Source organism: Crocodylus siamensis, chromosome 4 (assembly GCF_052110815.1).
Source record: "Crocodylus siamensis isolate JL-2025a chromosome 4, ASM5211081v1, whole genome shotgun sequence".
NCBI lineage: Eukaryota > Metazoa > Chordata > Crocodylia > Crocodylidae > Crocodylus > Crocodylus siamensis.
This window is the reverse complement of record NC_143398.1, coordinates 75,784,586-75,809,348: the sequence shown is the minus strand read 5'-3', so window position 1 is coordinate 75,809,348 and position 24,763 is coordinate 75,784,586. Positions and strand designations below refer to the sequence as shown.

General features: G+C 40.5%; 1 protein-coding gene across 1 annotated transcript in view; it reads right to left on the bottom strand.

The window, feature by feature from the left end:
* Positions 1-24,763, bottom strand: part of PTPRQ (protein tyrosine phosphatase receptor type Q) — a 217,980-nt gene that overhangs the window by 90,575 nt on the left and 102,642 nt on the right. Inside the window, exons 34-40 of the mRNA XM_090042600.1 lie at positions 23,532-23,652; positions 18,181-18,341; positions 16,079-16,224; positions 6,405-6,573; positions 5,627-5,920; positions 5,174-5,449; positions 415-566 (exon numbers count right to left, since the gene is read on the bottom strand). Of these exons, the coding sequence (XP_089898726.1) occupies positions 415-566; positions 5,174-5,449; positions 5,627-5,920; positions 6,405-6,573; positions 16,079-16,224; positions 18,181-18,341; positions 23,532-23,652 (1,319 nt within the window). The remainder of the gene's footprint in view (positions 1-414; positions 567-5,173; positions 5,450-5,626; positions 5,921-6,404; positions 6,574-16,078; positions 16,225-18,180; positions 18,342-23,531; positions 23,653-24,763) is intronic.

Sequence of the window (24,763 nt, the reverse complement as noted above, 5' to 3'; positions counted from 1 at the left end):
TTTTGCAAGTCAATTTAAAATCCCTTTTTTTTTTTTTTAAGGTAATTCAGAAATGTTTGACTAGTAAACAAAAGAAGTGAAGAATCATAAAATGGGGGCCATTTTTCCCTCCCCCACTAATATCTAACTCAGGGTATGAAATATTGGCTGAGGGCAAGGTAAATAAATATCACGATTAATGAAATGCTGAATGTTCAAAAAAAATCCTAATAATTTTTACCTTATCATTTTATCTTGATTAATTTTCTTTTTTTAATACATTGCATATGTCAGTTCATAAACTTTTTATTAATACACAGCTAGACATTTAAAATATCTTATATCATTTTATTCTTGAGATATGAGTCAGATAGTCAGAAGTCTAATATGTATTTTTCCAAATTACCAAAACCCAACTAAATGTTGCAAACATACCTGAAAAAATAGGTTTTCGTTGTTGCCTTGGTGAATCTTGAAAGTATATCTCTTAATAACACCATTTGGCTGAGGACTTGGACTCCACTTTAGCCACACAGAATCTGCCGTGTAGTTGACAACAGTCAAATTCTGAGGAGGTGCTAATGGAACTGAGAGAAAACATGCTAATTAGTTTAAATACATTTTTCCAATTTAGGCAAATACAAACAAGCAATGCAGCAATGGAGATTTATAAGTGTCCATATCTAAATTTATAGAACCTACGTTATGTTACTATTTTAATAAAGGTCTTACAATTTTTGCAAAGTCTAAGTAGGAAGAACTATTCTTTCCTGTCTGTGGATGTTGTACAGCATTTAAACAAAAACATTTTTTCATAACTGGTGAAGTACACCTTTTTCATTTCTCTGTTGACATTTGGCAAAAAAACAAAATAAAAAACTTACTAGGAAATGTTTATACTTGCTACTTAAACTTGCTTGTACAATGGCAGCGTGAGATGTATCATTTGAAACAAAGAAAGATGTAGAAAAAGTTTCTAGGAGGTTAGGAATATTTTAGGGGGTCTAAGGAATATTTTCCTAGTTTTGTTTTTTTTCCTGCACAGGGCAGATGTGGATATTGGTTGCTTTATTTTGAAAATGCCTGGGTTATAATGCCTTCCAAAGGCAAAAAGAAATCATTAATTCAGGGATAGTTCCGCAGTCCTGAATTAGCCCTGCACTCTTCAACAGTAAAATCTACAAGCAAAGGCTGGAGAAGGAAAACTCAAAAAATATTTCCCCTACAAAATTCCCTCTTTCACCAGGATGTTGCAGGCTTGGCTACCAAAGAAGCTGCAGCATGTCTTGCCTGAACTGCAAGGAGTTTAGAAGATCTGCCAGGGGCCACAGCCACTTACAGACAAGCCCTTGATTTCTACACCACCTTGAGGGCCACCTGAAAACTCTTTCCTGACCTCTAGGAACCCTGCTCCTTACTCCGTGCTTGGTGCCTTACTTAGAGTTGTGATCTGAGGAGTACAGGGGAGGGAAATAAGTGGTTATCTGTTTAAAAACTCCAAATTCTCTGATTAAAACCCCCCAAATCCACATTTTTCCACAATTAAAATAAAATGCTACTATATATATAGGTATCAGTTGAACACAGTGTTTTACTGATATATTTACAATTTTAAAGCTATTTGGAAGCCAACTGCTCCCTCAATCACTATAATAAAATACGTTCCAAATACCTACTAATTTTGGCATTAGATTTTTGTTTTTTTATAATGGAAAATCAAAGTTCTTCCTGCCCGCTTCGCACACCAGGATGCAGTGCTCCAGCTTCTGGCTGCCATTGTCAGGAGGCTCAGGCAGGGGGGTAGGGGAAGGGAGCCCCCGTCATGAGGACACCCCTCCTTTCGCCCCCCCAGCCCAGAGCTTACTGGCTAGGGTTTTGGAGAGCCTGGGCAAGGTCTGTATGTCAGGGGGACTCCCAGCCCAGCTCCCCATATCTTGGGAACAAGGCACCCAGCAATGCCTGTTTGCCTGCTGAAATCTACAAATGTGCCAAGAACGAAGTATTTCAAAAGCTTCATGAAGTTACACTGCTCTGTTAGAAAGAGGAAGCAGTACCACAAGATTTCAAAGACGCTTGGTTTGAACAATTATATAAAAACAAAGAAGGGACTGTAACTGTAGAGGTATCTCCCTGCTGAACTGCATTGGAAAATTGTCCCTCGCATCATGCTAGTGCCTAGGCTGAAATCTCTATCCTGAAAAGACTCTACCCTGAAAGTCAACCCAGGATGATCCATGATTGATACAATATTTTCAGTGAAGCGACTACAAGAGACGCATAGTGAAAAATCAATACCACTGTACATAGATCTGATGAAGGCCTTCACCACGGTCAGCAGACCAGGCCTTTTTGCTGTTCTAAAAAAACTGGTGTAGCCCAGGTGGTACTCAATTTATATACTCCTTCTCCAAATGAAAGGAATGTTAGCAGGGCAGGAGCATTGGGGAGACGTGGCTGCTTATCTGGGTGCAGCCTTCCTCCACCCCTTTATAGAGCAGAGTTAGGACATGTATTGGGACTTAACTATGTATGAGTTTAATAAGAGATAAGAAAGTTAAAACAGGACATATATACAGAGGATATAGGAACCATACGCAATATATGTACAAATCAATACAAATACTCTATATACAGGTGAGAGAGCAGGTAATCAGAAAGGGGAGTCTTAGCAAACATTATGTATTCTTATACTCTAATAGGGTGCAAGGTTTCCAAAGCATGAGGCACAACATTTACAAAGCATGAGGCGAAAGAAAGAGAAAAGGCAAGCTGCACTAGGGTAATGTTGGTGACCTGGGGCAGAGGGCCCCCCAGAAAGGGAAATGGGAGCACCCTGATGTCCCTGCAGCACCCTACTACATTACTTAAATAACCCAGTGGGTGGGGCCTTAATCCCTAACCCCTCTACCTTTCCTCCTTCAGGGGTTTCCCAATGGCTTGCCCCAATGAAAGGGCCCCCTCCCCTGTGGGAATTTCCTTCTTAGGCAACTCACACTCCTGGGACCCACAGAGGCTCTCCTTGTCACCTAGTGGAGTATTTCCTCCCTCTTCAGGGCCTTAGGTATTTCATGGGGCTCTCCCAGCCAGCCTGCTCATGGCCTTGTGCACCATTGTGCGCACCGATGGCCCTGCCTTGTGCAAGCTGTGGGAGACCCAAGCAGCTTTGTGCAGTGCTGGAGTCTCGGTCTGCTCCTGGGGCCTCTGTGTACTGATCCGTGCACCAATGCTGTGCTACCTCATGGTGGGACTGAAGGACGGCGCTGCTTGCTGTTTCTCATCTGGCAAGTCTCTTCAGGCTCTTCTGGGGCAACCACTCCATCCTGCTTGCCAGCTCTTCATAGCCCTCTTCTTGGTCCCTCATCACAGCCACCCAGGTGCTGGGCATGCTGACTTTTTATTCTCTTTGGAGGCTCTGACCCCCGATTACGAACAGAATAGAGAGAAAGGGGTTATAGTCCCCTCTCTGGTGCGACTCTTCACCTCACCCCTGGGTAGCAGGCAGGGCAAGCTTTTCCCCTTGCCTCTCCTGATTGGTGGAGAGTTCCCCACCAATCACTTAAAACCGCTCCAAAACTGGCGCACTGGGCTGCCGCCAGCAAGCCCGCCACACTGGGATGTCCTCCCAAACTGCTGAACATCATTTGCTCGTTACATTAAGGTATAAAGGCAACTGCAGTCTATGAAATGAAAGAATCAAATGCCTTTGAGATCAACAATGGGGTGAAATAGGGGTGTATCTCAGCCCCTGTGCTTTTTAACATCTACTTTTCATTCCTGCTTCTTCATGCATTAAAGAACAGCAATGATGGCATTTATCTTCAAACCAGACTAGATGGAGGCTTGTTCAACATCATAAGGCTTAGAGTGAAAACCAAGGTGAAAAAACTGGTTCTGAAAGATTTCCTGTTTACGGATAACATCGTCTTGGTTTCCCACAGTGAATCTTCCTTGCAAAATACCTCGCACAGATTTATGAATCATGCAAGAGCTTCAGGATGGCAATTCGTCTCAAGAAGCCTGTGATTATGTACGAAGGTGTGAAAGAACCAATACCTGACACCACTCTGGAGGATATATCTCTTGATGTCTGACAGTTTTTGCTACTTGGGATCTACTGCCAGCAGAAATTTCAACCTGGTGGGCTATTACAGAAACATGGAATGAATAGCAGCAAATTATCAGCTAAGGTGAAAATACAAATTTATGAGACTTGTGTGCTGTCATCCCTGCTTTATGGTTCAGACACGTGGACTACATATGCTAGGCATAGTAAGAAACTGAACAGCTTTCACATGAGATGTCTGTGTAAGATCCTGAAAATAAAGTGGGAAGACAGAATACCTAACACAGAGGTACTGGAATGTGCAAGACTGAGGCACTTAGAAACCACTATTAAAAAGAAAAAAGTTGCAATGGATCATGTCAGGAGAATGAGAGAAGACTGTATCCCCAAGAGATTTTAAAAGGCTCTAGGAAGTGGAGTTGCCTTCAAAAGTAGTGCCACAATGTGTGCAAAAATGATATGAAGTTGTTCAACTTCAATATAGAAAGCTGGGAGGAGTGCACAGTATCCCGTCTGATCTAGAAAGAACACCTGGCACTGGGTGCAGCTCAACATGAAGCAGCTTTAATTCAAAGGATGGAAGCAACGAGAGATAGAAGAAAGCAGCATGCTTTCAATTTGGATTCCAACTTAGACAACATATAGATCTGTGAAACCTGTAACAAACTGTGTCACTCTCAAATACGGCTTGTCAGCCACAAATGGATTCATCAGGCATCTGACTAGACCTCTTCTGTGTACAACATGATCCTATTACTACATCCATCCAGGGTCAGCTTAGAGCAGGATATGCCATTTTTAAAGCGCTTTATGCGCCCTGAACGTTTGTTCTGTTACAGCTGAAAAGCGCTTTCTTAATGCTTGAAGTGTGTTAAGTGTAACTTTTGTACATAGCCATAGTCTGAGATCAGTGTGAAAAGAAATCAGTGTGAGATTGCTGTGTGTAGGTCTATGGGAAACAACTTCACCATATGTTCTGCAGTTCTAATATCTAAGCATAAGATGGACTAAGTAACATTGGTCCAACCGTTGTAAAGCTTTATAAAGCAGTCAAAAACCCTTCCTTAACCTTCACATCATTTATAAATTTATGTCCGGACTGTAGAATACATTCACTCATCTATCACTCACCTGATTCATCTGTGTAAAAGAAAAGTGTAGCATATGGACCAAGTCCTTTTCTAGTTCTTGCAGCAGCAAAAAAACTGTACAACGTAAATGGCAAAAGATCTTCCAAAATGATGGAATTATTGGAGGTAAAAAAATAACTACTCTTTCCTGGTTCAAGTAAGTTTAAATCATAACTTATTATGATACCACTTGGATGGAGTGGAGGATCCCATGACAACAGAACTGAGGTAGATGAAAGATTTTTAAAAGTTGTGATTATAGGTGCAGATTCTGGGACTGTAACAAAGAATGAGAAAACAAGTTGTTAGTCTACAAAAAGGATTATGGTGAAATGCAATTTTTAGAATTTGGTTAACTTGAAATTATTAATGCTAGGTACAGTACTATTCCCTAGACTCAATTCAATTTTACAAGAAATCAATTAATTTAGTGGTTAGAAAATCTTGAACCTACCATCTTCATCAGTTTTGATGTGCAGAACTGCAGTGTGAATTTCAGAGAGTCCCTTTTCTGTCGCTGGAGTGATTTGCAGAAGATAATCAGTATATTTTTCCAGCTTATCAAAAAACATGCTCGTATTATAGGTAATGAGAGACAGTATTTCACTGTGATTCTGAATATTCCACAAACTCAGAGAAATGTAGAAGAGCACGACACCATTTGGCTGAGATGGTGGAAGCCAGCTTACATTTATAGCAGTTGAAGAAATATTTTGGTAGGTCAAACTTTCAACCGGACCATCTGGAACTATGGTATGTTATAAACACAAGATAAAGATATCTGTTATTATAATAAAAATAAAAACGGTGGCTCTCATAAATGTAATCTCTACCATACTATACTTAATATCTTACTACAGTCTCTTCATGCAAATATGAATATAACAGCTTTTTTTTGATCACCTACTTTTGGTTACCAAAATATAAAACACCTAGAAAGCGTTTGCATCTTATTTTGATTACTAAAAATGACAGCCTTTGTCATAATTTTAGGAACCTTTCCTCACTGCTTGTACAAAGAGAAGAAAAGCTCTCTCTCATATTCATTCCTCTGCACTATGAAGAAAAAAGACTCAAGTCAAATGTCCTTTAGGCAAAGGAAAACATTACACTGTGGTAACATTTTTTTTCTTCATAAAAGGGCATTTATAGTTTAAACTTGTAGTTTAAAGGTCAGGCAAATGAAAAGCTTTGAAGTACATTTTAGACTTTACAACCAGCTGTTTACTTACTGTCTTGATCTGTATACACCTCTATTACTTCACTGGTTTTGTTTCCATTTCCAAAGGCAGTACTTGCAGTTAACCAAAGAGTATAGTAGCTGAATTTTGCCAAGTTGTCTAATACTGCAGACAGAGATTTATTATCAGCACCACTGTCAACATTATAACTGGTGAAATTCTAAAAGAAAGAAAGGGTAAAAACATTATCCTTAATTAAAACAAAAGAAAAACAGTTTTGTATTTCTTTACCTCCTTTATTTTCTCTATCCACCCAACCACTGCCCACCTATAGGAGCTCACCAAACCATTAAGGACATTAACCAATGCTTGGACTCTGTATCATGATGACAGTCCTACAGCTATTTGTTCAATGAAGTCAAATAAATTATTACATTTTTTCTCCTGCAGGTATTAGCTATACAGCTGGCACTCTTTCCAGCTTGGCTTTATAGGTAAGTGCTTAATTTCTATTTCTTTTCTTACAAGGAATTCTGTATTATTCAACAGAATAACAACAAAGACTGTATTAGTTATTCATTATTAATAAGTCCATAGGACTTCTCTCAATTAATTCCTGTTTGATCACAAGCACATATTTCAGGAAAATATCCAATTTTAAAATTGCTAAGAATGGAAATCCACCAGAACCCTTCATAAATTATTTTAAAATATCCTCACTCTTAAAATTGTCCCTTATTTCTAGTCTGAATTTGTCTAACTGCAGCTTCCATCCATGAATATGTACATCAAAAATTTTACGACTGCAAGTTAAAACTAAATTTTCAATTCTATATGGGCTCCCAGCAGAGGGAGCTCATTTCTTTGCTAATAAACCATTTTGGAAATGAAAAAAAAAGTATGGTTTTAGCATTTCACTTAATTCAAGTAAACTCCACGAGTAAAATCCTTAGTGGGTTTAATGGAAGCAGAGCCAATGCAATTCTGTTGTAGTCCAGGACATAAGGATCCAAGTTAGAGGGCACATACTGCATGCACGCATTCAGGACCTGCCCTACAGGTACATCCTGTGCCCCAGCACAGCATGAAGGGGTTCAGACACCAAACACAACCACTATTCCCCAGCCGCTCTCCCTTACGGAGCACATGGCATATATGACAGGTGTCAGGACTGATAGAAACCTTATATTTAGGGACAAGTGGGATTTGACTCCATGGCAATGAGATTTTTTCCCAGAATGCTATAAAGTCTCTAGTCCAACCACGTGGGTTCCTCATAAATCCCATCCTACCAGGACCAACATTTCTTTAAAGTAAGTCCTGATGTTATATCTATTTTTTTTTAATAACAAGAAGGTCCTTCTTTATATTTCGACAACTAGCAGGGTAAATAAATAAGCTTGTATGTGCACATTTTAGGATGAAATACTGTACTGAACTCATAAATGCAATGAAAATACAAAAAAATCCCATGTGAAACAACATATTTTTCTTAAAGTGGTACTTTTTGCCAAGTTCTTGTAAGAATTGCCATTTTTATAAACAAATAATGACAATATCTAGCACAGATATTCATTCATACAAATGATTTTCAACATATAACTGATTTCTTTGTTCTTATGCAGACATATCTGTTTTACTTTCACAAATAACAATAGACTAAATTTCTCATTTGATTTCAATAGCATTTGAATGTCGAATTCTGAGAACAACTTCAAGTCAAGATTATTAGTGCTCACAGAAAATAACATATTTGCAGCACCTGTAGCTAAGTCCTCCATCAGAAAGGGGGTGCACATAAGCCATACTTCTGGGCTTGTCTATATTAAAAGAGGACGTTAATCCTATGTCTGAGCTAAGGAACACATTACCAAATTTAGACTGAGCCAAACCCTTCTTTCCTAATCTAGATGCAAGCTGATGTATTTTTTTGACATAACTAATTGATGTCAGTGTTGTGTTGGTGGGTAGCTTTACCTTGCAATAATGCAGGGTGAGGTGCAGAGAATCAGAAATAAGGTATTTAAATTAGATTTCCTGATATCCAATTTAGGACAGTAGAGCATCCTTTGTGAACAGGGAAATATTGCTGTATCATATTCCCTTTGGTTTGATGCAAGTTATATGATAATTACCTGACTGGTCAAAGTAAAATTTCAAAGTACTCTACTGATCACAGGACATACAAACCACTTACCATGAAATAAATGATTTACTTCTCATCAGATGCTCCACTGTAACAACTTGTGTGCACCTCTTCCCCCAGGATAATTGGAAGCTAATGCATAGCAGATTTGCCCTCTACCATACCATGGAGCAAAAGTGTACATGGCCAGTTGTGATGGGGTAGATGAAAATCTCCACCCTTATTTATTTTATAGTAACTTGCTCTTGCGCCCATGTCCTAAGGTTGTATTTTGTGTTTAATAAGAGTTTAATATGCTTTAACTGGATCCAAATCTCATAAAAGGCTTTAAAAGGGTGCCTTTATATTTTCCCAGCTGTTGAGTATAGAACATATCAATGAGCCAACCTGAAAGCTATAACAAAGGGCTACTTGGTGATTCACTGAAAGGCTATTTAGAAGGGAGACCTTTTACTCTAACAACCAAAAGACAAGAAATTAGGATTGTTTCAAACACATAAGATAATAAAATATTAGAAAAGCATGCACAGATAATGAAAGGCAAGGGTGACCAGGAAGAGCTATGCAGGTGCAAACTGCAAAATAATGAAACTTGCAATAATTGTACCCTCAGGATGCAACAGTGTCGGAAGCTTTGCGATTAATTGTGGCTGCAGATGAAAGCAAATTGCTTAGGGTCTCTTGGCAAACTGAAGCTACAGCTGAAAAAAATTCTGTCTCTTCTTCCATAAATTAAAAAAAAAAAAAAGCTTTGGCACAGCAAATTATCAGATTATTAAAAGCAGCTAAGTTTAAGTAATACACAGGCCATGAAGACATAAGCAGACGGCAATATCCTTCTCACCCCACAAAATAGGACACATTTCCAACTGTGCAATATTTTCACTAATATATAGCTATCACCATGCTTCTACCTACTCTGCATTGTTTCTTTTCCAGTCTCTCCCTCACTCTCTCCCTCTCTGGGTTAGTCTTCTCTGTAGTGCTAGCTCAAGTTAATATACAAGGGATTTCAGCTGAGCTAGCTTAGTGACAAAGGCTACACTGCAAAGGCTAGCTCAAGCCATCATCATGTGATTTCAGGCGCGCGCGTGCGTGCACACCCTCCTCCCCCCAACTGGAGTGACTTGCCTTCTAGACATTTTTCTGTACCTTTCCTTCCAAACTTTTTTGGAAGTTCTAGGACAACTTTTTGCCCCTCCAGTCCTCATTGGTTATACTGGTGTTTGATGATTCATTACAATGCACCACCTCTGCTTGTGTTCCGTGTCTGCATTCCAGTGGCAGGACTGAGTTCCATCTCTGAACAGTGACTGGGATCCATAGTCTTTTCCACCTGGCTTCTAGTCTTTCTTCCTGACTTGGAGTAGAAAAGGTGGCTGGTAAGAAGCCAAATGCCCAGGTTCCAGAGGTTCAACCTTGCTTCCTGCTTAATTCTTGGACCTTCTGCCTAATACGGGTGTACAAAGTGGGCCCTATTCAATTCAGATTCAGCCCAAATTAGGGACAGTGATTTGATTTGTTGATTCGGATCACTGTATGCAATTTGATTTGGCCAAATCCGAATTTGAAGATTCAATGCTGATTCACAGAATCAGCAACTCGGACATAGAGACAGCTTTAAAAGTTTTTTCTACACACCTTGAAGTAGGAGGCGTGGCTTGTGATTGCTGCGATGTGGGGTGCATGAAGTGTCCCACAGGAGTGTGGGGGGCCCTCCATGTGCTCGGCAATGAACCGGCAAGTGGACTGGAAGTACTTCCAGTCCACTTCCACGTCTGCTGGGGAGCATGCTGTGGGCCCCCACCATGCCTCCCCAGCTCAGTGATGGGCCACAGGGAGACCCCGGGTACCCCCCCCACCCAGGAGGCACCAGTCACCAAGCCAGGCGGGTGAGGGGGGCCCCCCAGCATGCTCCCCAGTGGACCCAGAAATGGACTGGAAGTGCTTTTGGTCCACTTCCGGAGCTGCTGCCGAGTGGACAGAAGCTTCTGGTCCACCTGGAAGTGCTTCCGGTCCACCCCATGCTCCTGTGGGATGCTCCATGGACCCCAGCATCTCAGCATTCATGAGCCCCTGGCTACCTAGAGGTATATAGAACAAACATTTAAAGCTGTCTCTATGTCCAAATCTCTGAATATCTCTGAATCAATTTGGAGGGTTCCGAATCAATTCAGAGAGATTAAAGGGTCCTCTGATTTGATTCAGATTTGGAGAATTGGGCCAAATCTCTGCCAGATCGAATCAGGGACAAAAGTTTCATTCAGCCCTGCTGCCTAGGCTGGAAGGGCAGGCTGGCTGGTGCGCCCTTAATCACCGTCTCTATTCAGGAAATCTTTCACTGTATGTAAATGTATTGAGGTAGTGATGCTAAAATACAATTGTGTAGCAACCCCTTCCCCTCCAGCAGACACACAGCACTCATGGAAACAAAGGGAATGAATTTATTAAAATCTAAGAATACAATATGACAGCTCTATGCATTTAATTGTGCAACAGCAACTAATTACTGTCAGCTGATTTAATCTTTCTACTGTGCGCCAATGAAAAATATTTTCAGAGCAGCTGTTTTAGGAATTAAGCAGCTCCACAGTGAAAACTATCTTTCTGCTTTAAACAGTGAAACCCAGTAGCAGTCCACTTCTGGCATAGGGAATGATGCACATTAGTGGTGCAGTGCCATGTCACGTGTATGAGAACTTTGCACGGTCAAGGCTCTGGTCATCATTTCACTACACTGAGATAAAGTAATGAAGCCAAACTTGAAGTGAGGCTCTTTCTTCCCAGAGGTTGTTGGCAGCAGCTCATGGCATCATGGATGAGAATTCACAGCTGCAAGATGAGTCTGGCCTTGGCCCTGAGGCAGTACTGGGACTGAGCTGTTCTGCCAGCTACTAACTGATACCAAAAAGGCAAATATGGATATTTGCTGCTGGTTCACCTCAGATTGGTGGGGGCCTTGCTTTCATATTGCATATTCATGGAAGAAGTATGTAGTAACTAAGTCCCCTACCACCAGCATTCTCTCAGCTACAGTATCAAATCCATATTCTTGCTTTAACATCTCCCTCTGAAGCACAAAACCGTGGCCATGCTTCCTGCTATTGTCTCTGTACATCTCCATTAACCAGTACTCCTCTGTCTCCTTCTTTTTCCTTTTCTGGACCCTGCTGCAAACAGTCAGAGGTTTTCTGGGTTGATGGCTGGGATTCATTTTGTTTCTATAAGACAAAGAAAGAGCACATGAGTTATCTGTCTAAGATAACAGGCAGTTTGAGCATAGGTGAGGAGTATAGGGGGGGCACCAGGAAAAGTAGAAGTGGCATTGAAAGAACGTGCTCAAGTTATACTAGTCCTTCTGAGGAAAGTGATAGAATCATAGAAAAATGAGGGTTGGAAGGGACCTCAGGAGGTCATCTAGTCCAACCCCCTGCTCAAAGCAGGATCATCTTCAACTAGATCATTCCAGACAAGGCTTTTTCTAGCCTGGTATTAAAGACCTGTAAGGCTAGATATTCCACAGCCTCTCTGGGTAACCTATTCCAGTGTTTTACTACCCTTCTAGTGAGAAAGTTTTTCCTGATATGTAACCTAAACTTCCCTTGCACCAACTTGAGACCATTGCTTCTTGTTCTGTTATCTCCCACCACTGAAAACAGCCTACCTCCATCCTCTTTGGAACCACTCTTCAGGTACTTGAAAGCTCCTATTAAATCCCCTCTCAGTCTTCTCTTCTTCAGACTACATAAGCCCAGTTCTCTTAGCCTGTCCTCACAAAACATGTGCCCTAGACCCCTAATCATTTTATTGTCTTCTGCTGTATTCTTTCCAATATGTCTACATCCTGTCTGTAGTGGGGGACCCAAAACTGGACACAGTACTCCAGATGTGGCCTCAGTGCTGAATACAGGGGAATACCATCCATCTGCTGGCAACACTCCTACTAATGCAGCCCAGAATGCCGTTAGCCTTCTTTGCAACAATGGCACACTGCTGGCTCATATTCAGCTTATTGTCACTGACTGCCTTCCTGCATACTGGCTTCTATCCTGTCCAGGAGAGTACAATACAACTGTAGACTCTCTCTCTGCCTGAAGAAGGGTGTTGTACCTGAAAGCTTGCGAAGAACAATTTTTTCCAACTATTTAGTTGGTCTAATAAAAGATATCACATTTACTCAAAGAACCTTGTCTGCTTATTGTCCACTGCCCCTAGGTACTTTTCTGCAAAACTACTGCTTAGCCAGTCTGTACTGATGCATGGGATTGTTCTGTCCTACATGCCTCATGAGATGTCATTTGGTCCAATCCATCACTTTCTCTAGATGTCTCCTAAGACTCAATGTATGTGCTGGACCACTCCAGACTAAGAAGCGAATCAATACCTGGCAGGGAACAGTCATCTACAACTGAGGGCTGCAAAATTGAGGCTGCCTAGAAATCTACTAGAAATTCCTATCTTAGGGTGCCTATACACGAGCAAGGAGGCTGCTCCAACATACTGTTATTCCAGTGCATTAAAGCAGACTCATAATTGAGTCTGCCAGAACATGGCAATTACCATGCTCCAGCAGCCTCCTGTCTCTCATGTATCAGTGTCTCCACACTTCAAAATGGCAGCAGGGGCACTTTATCTAAAGCTCATTTGACAAGCTTTAAATAAAGCATCCCTGCCACCATTTTGAAGTGCAGAGTTGACACTCTGGATCACATGTGACTGGTGCCTCCAGAGTCTAGGGGGGCACCAGTGGCCAGTCACTGACTACAGGGGACATCCCCAGCAGCCAATCACCGACTATGTGGGGGAGGGAGGGAGGGTCCCCAGCAGCCAATTGCCAATGGTGGGGGAAGGGACCAGCAGTTGATTGCAGTGCCAGTGGCAAAACTGGAAGTGCCAGTGGCAAAACCAGAACTGCCACTGGCATTTCTCTCAGTCCCAGCCAGAGTCAATCTCGGGGGGAGGGAGGGGGGGGCACCTGCCGGCACTTCATTCAGTGCCCCCACTCCCTGGCCAGTGAGGGCCAATCTCGGGGGGTGGGGAGGGGGGGGGGGAAGGCATGTGCCCTACCATGCCCCCCTTGTTGCACATCACCTCTATGCTCTGGATGTTTTAAACTAAAGCAGCTCTCAGAGCCACTCTAAAGTGCCCCCTTTCCTCTCCTTCCCCCTCCAGAACACATGTATAAACACCCTTAGATCTCACATATTATATTTGGGCTGGCATGGAGAAATTTGGGCTAGGCCCAGCAGAGAATGCAGAGGCACAACTGCCGGAAGCTCACTACTGAGGACTTTTAACAGTGCGAGAGACAACAGTAGTTGAAGCTTGCCCTCAGTATACCAGGCTGAAGGAGGGATGGTTGCCAAAGGAGAAGCAGGGAGAAATACAAAGCAGTTCCGAGGCTCATAAGAGCTGCCTACCATATACTATCCCCCAGTATAGATTACTTTTATGCAAGCAGTAACAGGCTTTGGATATCCTTCCCCAGCCCACCCAACCATAACAATGATGAGCTGAGTCCTCACCTGGCTGAGGCAGTGCCAATTCATCTGCTGTTTCTTCCCCATTCTGGTCCTCCATTTCTTCCCTGAAGCCCTGGGTGAGGACACAGTATTGGGGCCCCAATGGTGAGTGTAGTCTCTTCTTCACCCAAGATCACTGTGGCCAGCACAGGCCTCAGATCCAGGTACTTCTTAAGGTTTTCTGTGGTTGGGCACCTGTGACCTTGAGAATGGCCCTTGAAGGCTTGAACTGGATAGGACGTTAAGACTCCAGAATGCTTCTAATAACTTGAGCTGGTAGGGGTTTCACCACACTTGAAGTTCTGGTCTTTTCCCCCAGTGTTACAGCATCTTCAAGCTTTTAATGGAGCTAAAGCAAATGCTACAGGTGCTAAGAGCCATTTTCCAGATGAGAACCACACACTGACATGTGCTATTTATCCTAGGTGGAAATACTTCTAGTCAGAAGGTGGGATATACACAAGGAATGGCCCTTGGAAAAGAAGTTTAAGAAGACACTCCTCCACTTGAGGGGACTCTAAGCTGCATTACTAGTTAGAGCTTCAGCACTGCTCAAGCTTCAACCCACAGCCCCTGACAGGCCAACTATCTTGAGCTTAAAGCACACTCTAAGTCACTCTAGAGATTTTTTTTTGCATGGATTGCATGAATTGGGAATAGGGAAACTGCTAGAATTATATTTTGAATTAACACTACATTAGAGGCAAGCCCTATCTCCTTCTCCTTGCTCTCTGTATCTTCCTTTGTAATGTTCCTTATGGCTAGGTATGCATTACCTTCTAGATGGTTGGATGGGTTCCATTCAGTGCATGTGTGAACAAAAATAAGGCAGCTGACAATCCAAAGGCAGACATACTGAGAGAGAGAAAATGGGGAAAAAACAGTGCACCGAGTTCAGTACTAAGGAGGAGCTGGAAGGAAAGAAAAACAGATAGCAGCACTAAAACCTTAGACGAAGGGCAGAAACACAAATGTTGTGGCAACTATTATTACTAGCGACTAGAACTTAGCAAATAGTTCTTGCTTGTTTGTTTTTTCCGAATAATAAATTGGACAAATAATCTTATTTGGGCCAGCCTAAAAGTATTTGGGTATTCAACCTTAATTAGCAGCATAATTTTGCATTAAAAGAAATCTTCTTCACTAGATTCACAAAAGGAGGCAAATGTGATAACCATTTGTATTCATTGTGTAAAAGACCTGGATTAAGGACCCTTCACAGTGCGAGTGGTTTCAAGCCCACATTTCCCACCTTCTAGGGCAGCGTCTGCCACCTTAACTACCGAGCTATAAACTAATCTGGAGTGGAGTGTTGTCAACCTCTCTTGTTGATAAAGTTCCTACCCACCAAGATACAGGGTACTCTGAGATGGGTCTTCCTCCATACTTCCTGCTGGAGCTGTTTCACTTTGCAGAAAAGTTTAGATTCAGTCATTGAGGCAGACAGTACAGACCTATTATGCAGCACCCTTTTTAGAAAGAAAACACACTACAGAAGTCATAGAATATGAGGCAACATCCTAAAATGCATTATCTTCTGCATAGTAATGCTATCTTTTGATTTTTATTATTATGCAAATATGTACATTAAAAGGAATACTAAGGCTGTTCCAGAAAAAAAAAAGAATTCTAATTAGTAGATGTAACTGTTATATAACACATGGCTTCACATACTCAGGCATATACAAGCACTGTAATTGTGCTGTGCATATATAATTTAAAAACTCTACAGTCTAGAACATCAGATAATTTATTTTGCATGAAACTGATCCATTTGCTGTGTACATAAGCCCTTTCTCATGCTTAAAGGTATGAGTGTTCACTTAGATGCACAGGAATTTTGGAATGCTTCTTATGCAATTTCAAGGTGACAATTAGGTAATGTACTTCTGCTTTTAACAGTATACTGAAAAACAGAACTGTCTGGTGATGAGGGAAGAGTGAAAAAGTATATGAAGTTTATGATAGATTTTGTTTATTAACTTCTAAGAGGCATTAAATATTCAAATGAGTTCTTTGTGAAGAAATCTACAAAAAATTAAACGGAAAAAACTTACCTGCATAAAAATGCCCGAATTATTTTGGTAATAAATTGAATAATACTGTATAATCCCATTAGGCTTTTGAGGAGGGGACCAGAAGACCAATATTGATGAGGATGTGAGGTTTGCATACGTTACATCTTTTGGTGGATCAGATGGTGCTGGAAAAGCATTAAGATGTAGCATATATAACATGAACTTTTTGAGTTCTTATTGCCTAAGATTTATGCTTACAAAACTTAAAGAAATCCTTACTCAGATTGAAAGTATTTACGAAGTTACTGAAAATCACATATGTCCCTTCTTCTGGAATGATTACATCAGATTTTTATAGCCCTAATTTTTCAAGGACATATTTAAGATTTGCCCACATTTTCATACACAAACAGCATATATATAGGATTGTGTGAATAAATGGTGTGTAGGACTGTTGCCCTTCTACCTAACAGGATCGTGATTAGTGTTCTCATCCAGCATATGAAGGGGACAATTCCCTCCTCTTTCTCCTAAAAGGATTTATGTCACACCTTCCAGTATCCCAGAGACTGTCCCAACCAATGGGCTATAGGTACTCTGAAACAGACTGTTCTGAGTCGTTCCTGTTGACACCATCCCATCTCATATAAAAAAAATTATATTAATTAGAGCAGGAACTGGAATCAAGGTGATCCCCTCAAGGTACAAGCTCCAACAGCCCAACTACCAAGTCATTTTCACTCTTCATCTCTGAATTGTTAATTATTTTAAACAAAGTTGGAGCCCATGTTAAGAGGAGAGATGGGGAGTATCCCACCCCAGAAAGCCCTACAGCATGATGGTTAGAACATTCTCCTGAGGCGTGGAACATCTTGATTCAAATTCCTGATCAGGCAGAGTGGTTCTGAGTCTCCCCTACCCCATATAAGTGTCCTAACTACTGGGCTACTTGGTTTACTAAAATGGTTTTACATAAACGAAATGCATACTGTCCAAAAAGTAAACTATTTAAAAATCCACCTAGTCCCACATGCAATCATGTATCTTCTAATGAACATTTTCTGTGCATACACTAATGCAGAACCAATACAGCTAGAAAATGTATTCCACTCTAGCTGAAGATGGATTCTGCTCTAGTTTGCCACATCACCCAGAGAAAGTCTAACTAAGGCTAAGAACAGATATTGTACCTGTCCTGGGACAAGTTGTGCCTGTGTTTGTCCTGAAACAGAAATGTCCTGGGATTTGCACCCTTCTAATCAGTGCACTGCCATTTTTCTCCCGTTTATTCAACAATTCAGTGCAAGGATAACTATTCAGATGCACTCTGTGATGTCCTGGGATAAATTGTTAGTACTTGTTATCTCATGAACCCTTTTAGGATTTATTCTAGAATAATGGACGTGGGTGTCTGAACGACTGCACTTTGTCTTGGGATAAAATGGTTTGTCTCAGAAAAATGTGATGTCTGTTAGCCTAAGGTCGTAATCCTGCAATCAACTGTATACATGCTCACATAGAACCATACTAAGGTCAGTAAAACTCCACACAGGTTTAGAAAAAGCTATACTGCATGCAGTTCTTTGCAAGAAAGAGACCTAAGTTTCAGTGGCAAAACTCTTATAACTGGTGATACCAGAAACAAAAACAAATTCAGCCTTCAACATAGTGTACAAGATTGTCATTCAGTAGAATAAAATAAATAAAATCTTTCATTTGTGAAGGATATGAAATTAAGATAAAATTAACATGGAACCCATGTTACCAGAATTTCTTTTTTAGACTATAACCAATTAAATTCAGTGTCTGTGAGAGAGATGTTACATGTTGGTACTTTCCTTCTGAAAAGGTTGTCACAGCAAGAGAGAGGAGATTACAATTCAAACAAACCTTCTTCATTTACTTTTATTTCAAAGTGTAAAATGAAATGGCTGTTTCATCTTTCATGTCTTCCAACAAAATGTCTGAAGAGACTTATGTTTCCAATGGGAATGTAAATATATAGGGTGCCTGTGTCCTTGGCTAGTCAAATCCCAGCTTTCGCATCAATCATTTTATACGTTTAAAATGGACTGACACAGAATTATGACTTAATACGACTCAAGCATGTTTGCATGATTTATTACTGTAAATAAACTTACCTCCTTCAGAAGTTCTAAACTTTATCATGCTACTTTTTATGTTTCCATCCCCAAATCTGGTACTTGCTGTTACATAAGCACTATATTCATTGTTATTTTCAAGGTCTGTGAACTGCAGCGATGTTTCAGTGACATTAACACTTCTTTTTGACATTTTATCCCTAAAGAAAAAAAATATTTCCTTCATTATATAAATGCATTAATGGCAAACTGTGGTTTAGTATAAAAAGTTTTATTTAAAAAAAACCCCAGAAAACAATATTGTGATATATCCTATTTATACATAATAGTTAAAAATAGTTGTTTGAGATTAAAACAAAAGAAAGCCAGTCCAGATTGTATATGTATCCTGAAAAACAACCTACTTTCCCCACATGGACCTCAGCAGGCCTTCTCACTGTGCTAAAAACCAGAAACACATATGTAAAGTATAGCAGACTGGAAATTATACAGAATATCAAAGACAAGTATGCCTATATAATAATAAATATCATACAGTTATGTAGGACCCTTGTGAAAGATACAGGAGGACACAGAGCCACCCCTAGGGGCGTGCAGGGCCCAGGGCATATCAGCCTGTGTGGGGCGGGGTCGGAGAAGGGGGCTGGCGAGTGGCCAGAGCATGGAGCAGGGGGTAAGCAGCTGGAGTGCAGGACCGGGGGTGGCGAACGGCTGGAGTATGGAGCTGGTGGCATGCAGCAGCCAGTGGCCCTGTTCGGCACTGTCCACTGGGCCTCCCAAAGCACAGGGCCTGGGGTGGTTCCTGTGATTCACTCTCTCCATCCCTGCCTCCCAAAGACGTAAAAAAAAAACAAACAAAAAAACAAAACAAAAACAAAAAACAAAAAAACCCCCAAACAGTTAACAGAAAGAGAGAAATATAAAAAGCTAATAGTAGGCAGTAGGCCCAAATGTTTCTGCGTAAGGTTAAATCCATTACTTTAAATTGAATTATAGAAGATGGTATGTACTCAGAATTAGCTAATGCACAGTTTATTTTGGTGGAAAGGATTCAGAATTGAACACTAGCCAGGCAGAGACTGACCTAGAAAGATTATAAAGTATGACATTAATACAATTTTGGAATGGAATTGAAATTACAATGTAAAAACAGCAAAGAGTAGGAAATTACTGAACTAACTATATAAGTTATACTGTTACAAAAGAAAATAGAATAAAACTAGTTAAGGCCCCAATCCTCCAAAAAGGGAGAAGGGGAGGAAGTTAGGGGGAGGTTAGATTGTATTAAAAATAGCCACCTACTCTAACTTAGTTTGTCCAGATGGAGACTTTACACTTAGACCCAGTCTCAGTGATCACAAATCAGTCTAAACCTGTAACAGTACAGAAGTTCTGTGCATATAGACCTAAGGTCTAAAAAGAGCAGAACCAGGTTTAAGATAGACCTGGATCCATGTACACTCAAACTTAAATCAGTCTAGGTTAGACAGCTGAATGGAACTTCAGTACAGTTACCTGCCCAGCCCCGGGGCTGTGCTTTTCCTACTTACCACCAGGCTATTTTTAGCCCCCCAGCCCACTGTTCTCACCCCCGCAGACCAGCAGCTCCCCACCTCTTCCCCAACTCACAAGCCACTCCTGGTGCTGACTTTATCAGCAATATATATGCATTAGAATACTAGCCCAGGACAACAGCAAGGGTTAATTGATTTTTAAAGGCCTGGTTCTCACACAGTTTTATAGCCTTCAAGGCAGGCAGGATGCCTAATCCAGGCAAGCAACAAGGCCAATGGATATACATGTAGCCTGGGAAATTGTGGGCATGTACCACACGGTTCCATAACATAATATAAGGTGGCACCAGCTCACAAAGCCCAAGAGTGGTGAGCCTGAGACCTCTGGTTTTGGGGGAACAGACCAAATTAAGAGAAGGCCCAGAAAGCCCAAATTAGGATGTATATATGTAATGGGTTTGTAACACAAAAGAATATGCTGACAGAACAGAACGTGGACAGTATGATGACCAGAGAGAGACCAATCAGCGATAGCCGAGCCATCAGGAGGGGAAAAGAATACAAAAGAAGGGACTTTAGAACAGCAGAGGGTCTCCAAGAGGGGAACCCAAGGCACCATGGACAGAGGGTATATCACCAGCTCACCTCATTCATCCCTGCTGGGGGGTGGGGAGAGGGAGTGTGCCTCAGCCTCCAACCTCCAGGCTGCTGATATCTGACATTCAAGAGAGAATCTCAGAGTGAAGCTCGCACCCTGGCCAGATGTACCTTGACTCTGATGACAGCCCTAGGACTAGTAGATATATAGAATTGCTTGTATTATTTTTATCTGCTATCACTGTGTAGAAATAAATTTGCCTCTTATCAAATGGAAAGGTCATGGTCAGCCTGAGGGTTTGGGTCCACCTGGAACAAGGTATCTGGCTCACAAATCCAGTGCCAACAAGGTTGTCCACCTTAATCCTGAAAACACTTGCACATGGGAGTAATTCCAGTCTTATAAAAAATGACTATATTTACTCAAGTCTAAAATGGGGTCCCCCCATTTAACATGAGGGAAAAACCTCTCATCTTAGACTCCTGTAAAAGGATGGGGGGCACACGGCAGCTGTTGCTCAAGCACCATCCCCTATCCAGGGTCAAGGCCATAGATGAAGCCACTGCCCTTCTTCATAACCTCCCCCCACACTGCCTCATCTCTCCCCACCACACACACAGCCTCTTCTCCTATCTCTCTCTCTGCCCCTCTCCCTTCATTCCTTTACCTTTGCTTTGCACCAGTAGGCTATGTGCATGATGCAACCTAGGGCACTGAGCATGGCCCCAGCCGAGCCCCACAGTAGTGGTGCATGGCCCATATGGCTGCATGGGGCTGGGTTGGTATCAAGGCCCGAGGCTGGAATGGGGATGGAGCTTGCCAAATTGGGCAGAGGCTGGTGGAAGGAGGAAACAGAGGGGATGAGAGGAGAGAACAGATGCTGGGGGAAGGGGTAGACCTGAGACTTCACAAGGGCAGGCAAGGAGCAGGCAGAGACAGAGGCTACCTACTTGACCTCCTTGTGCTACCTTCCCCACTACTGCCTACTCCCCCTGCAGCAGTGGAAGGAAGGAATTAATTAGATTGTATACAGGGAATATTAGAACAAATTTATAAATTTTCCATATACAAGATCTAATTACTGTGGGGTCATCTTAAATTCAGGGTCATCTTGGATTCAAGTAAATATGGTACTCATTTGCCTAAATGTTCTCAGTCCTTAATCAGGGTATAGGAAAGAGAGAATTAGATAACAATTTAAAAATAATTAAAAGAGGAGTTAATATCCTATTTAGAAAAGTAACTGAATATTTAAACACAAGTAACAATAAAGTAGTAAGCATATATTGATGGGCTGAATTGTAGTTAAAGCCTGCAGAACTGCAACCTAAAAGTGTAGTAAGTAGGAGCAGTTAAGAGAAAGAAAGCATTTTACACAAGATGAACTATATTAGCTAAGCTAAAGAATTTGTAATAGAGAATAATTAGTACCCAGGTGCTGTTCTAAAAATAAAATAACAACCCACTTCTCACAAAGTAAGCTTTTCATTCAAATTACAGAAATGAACTAGATCCATGTAGCTACCACAAATAAGATTAACATTTATTTAATCCTCATACTTTGTAAGTAGAAAGTGGTTGTCAATTTTATGATAAAACTTTATTTCATTGGAAAATGTAAATTGATTGAGCCTGAAATATTGAATCCAAAACAGCTTGGGTTCAAAATCTTACAAGGCAGAATCCTTTATGGATTCCTATTAGACAGCCACAAGGCCACAGACCTTGTACTTCTAGGAGTTAAAAAGTAGGAACAGGCAACTTCAGCATCTTTATAAATAGGCCTGGTTTACCCAGAGCTGTAGACCTTTGGAGCCCATGACCCTGGCCTGGGTTGTGGCTCTGGGGTAAGCCCCCTGGTACAGATTCTTCTCTATTATAGAGAAAGACCCCACTCTTTCAGCAGTTGTGCCTCCGGATCATACAGCTAAGTCATTGTTTTTGCTGCTGTCTGCCCATTTTGTTTCTACAGCATCCAGCAACATGGGGCCATATTCCATGTCTAACATTAATATAATTATAATAATAATGGTAACGGCATCCTATTATTATCATCATTGTCATTATATTGGTTTGCAGTTATGGTTTAATGATGGAATCTTCATCCTATTTTAGTGAGAAAGTTGTCAAATGCTCCATAGTCACCATAAACGCACCATTAATAAATGTAATAAAAAGTTTGTTAATTTATTCTTTTACATTCTCAAAAGAACTGCATTTTATTTATTTGTTTCTTTTTGTCCTTGGCACTGGTTACGTTCAATGGAAAATGTTGAACTGAAGACAAGCACTACCTCAAGAATGCTGGTTGGCTAAGCCAGGCTTGGTATTTAAAATTATGGAGTTTGTAACTTTCCCCCCAAAAGTGTTCTCAACAATTTTGAGAATAAAATTAAAAGATGCAAGAGGAAACTTCCTTCAAAGTCAATAGAAGCTTTCACCCAAAGGCCTTCCAAGATTATTGCTTAATGACAGTCCAATTTTGTCTGTGCCACAGCAAATAAGAATCAAACACAGCAAGAATACGGAAAGGGAAAAGACAAGAGTTACATCAGTAAACATAAGCGGAAAAACAAAAAGGAAGAGATACCAATTCTGTAGAACAGGTAGAATTAAAAAGAGAAAAACGAGAGAGGTTTTGAGCTGAGATTTTTAATGTTGTATGGAAGAGAAAGAGGCAGAACACAAGTGGCACTGACAAACACTGGCAATCCTACCAAACAATTGGTAGGAAAGAAGTTATTTAAGAGGTAGCATTAGAGTTGAGACAACAAAGTGATGTGAGGTGCTCAAATCATAAGAAACACAATCTATACAAGTTACAGCTACTACCAATGTCAGAATGGACAAAGACTCTTTTCGTAACAAATCTTTGCTTGCTTGGGCCACAGGATGAGAGCTAAAAAAAAGTATTTTAGATAGCTCAGTCAGAAGAAGGTTTACTCATCCTTAAGCTTGAAAGATAATCTGTTGTTCAGGGGAGCTGGACCTTTAACAGTCCAAACCAAGATTGGTGATCTTTGGATAATTAAAAGTCATTTTTCAAACCCCATAAATTTTAAAAAGTATTTGAGATTCTTGCAAAACATTTGTCTACATTTTCCCTACTTCTATTTAGAACTGAATTCAAATATACAAAAAACTAGGATTTTAATATGAGTTATTAATATTCTCTCTCAATAATTGTGTAAATCAACAAATTCTGTAAGAAAAACCTTACATTCCTATTAGGTTACAGTTTAATATTTATCGTCAGAACCATTTCCAGAAAACCTTACCAGACATGAACTGTGTAATAAAGGATAATTCCATTTGGCTCCAGTGGTGGTTTCCATGACAACTTCACAATGACACCCGACAACTGTTTTACAGAAAGGGATTCTGGAGGAGAACTAGGAGCTATAAAGTGAAAATACAGGACAACATCTTGTTAAACAGCTAAGATCTATATGACATGGTTAAATGCAGTATCTTTAAATCAGATTTTAATTAGTTGTGCTAGAAAGTGAATTATGGAACCACACAGGTACAGTATTCATATCAAGTGTTGCTACAGCCAACTTCTTTTCCTTTTTCAGCCAGATGATAAAGGAAGATTTTGCATGGTGGTGTTAAAACATCTGTTTCTGTTATTCAATGGAAAAAATATTTCATGAGAAAACAGAGCAATGGGCATGTCACAGTGATTCTTCTACTGTTCAAGTACATTGTGATTTTTCTCCTTCCAATAAAAACGTGAACTTTATAGGTGTGAATGCTTGTAAAATATAGCAAAAGAGTTCCCCTGAGAAGAAAAGGAGCTGGAAATAATTATATGAAGCACAAAAAGGTGGGAAAATTGATTCTCATGGCATTGAGAGATGATAAAAATGAGGGATACCGTGCAGGAGTTAAATCTATTCATTCTACCTAATAAAGAACATATCCATACCTTAAACATGTCACGGAAGAACTATACATGTATTTCAATGAACAAGACAATTAACATTCATTTTAAGGTGAATAGTGGACAGCTGTCTAACCACCTAGCACTGACCTATCACAGTTAAATGAAAATGTTATAACAAGTTTTGATGCTAATTGTGATGCAAATGTACCCATGTATGTGTTTAGTATTAATACTGCTTTCTACTAACATGTTACTGAGGAAGTAAAAGATTTTATTTTCTTCACAGCTACCATACAGCAGTAGACACTACTGCACAATAATGTTAACATACTTTTATTTTCCAAATTAAACAGAGCAGCATCATGTAGTAAAAATTCAGGTCATAGTTGTAGTCATGCATGGAAATTGAGAACATAAGCATAGCTGTTAGCAAATCTGTGAGGCATTTGGTCTGGTATTCTGAACACAGTGTACTTGTGAATATGATACATGTGGCATATTATAAATATTTTTATTTTTCTGTTCTTCCTCCTTTTTCTTTACTATGAAGGATAGCAGAAATGTCCTCTTTAACTGCTTACTTTTGGTACCTTTTGAAAGAGATCTCAATTCTGTCTGAAC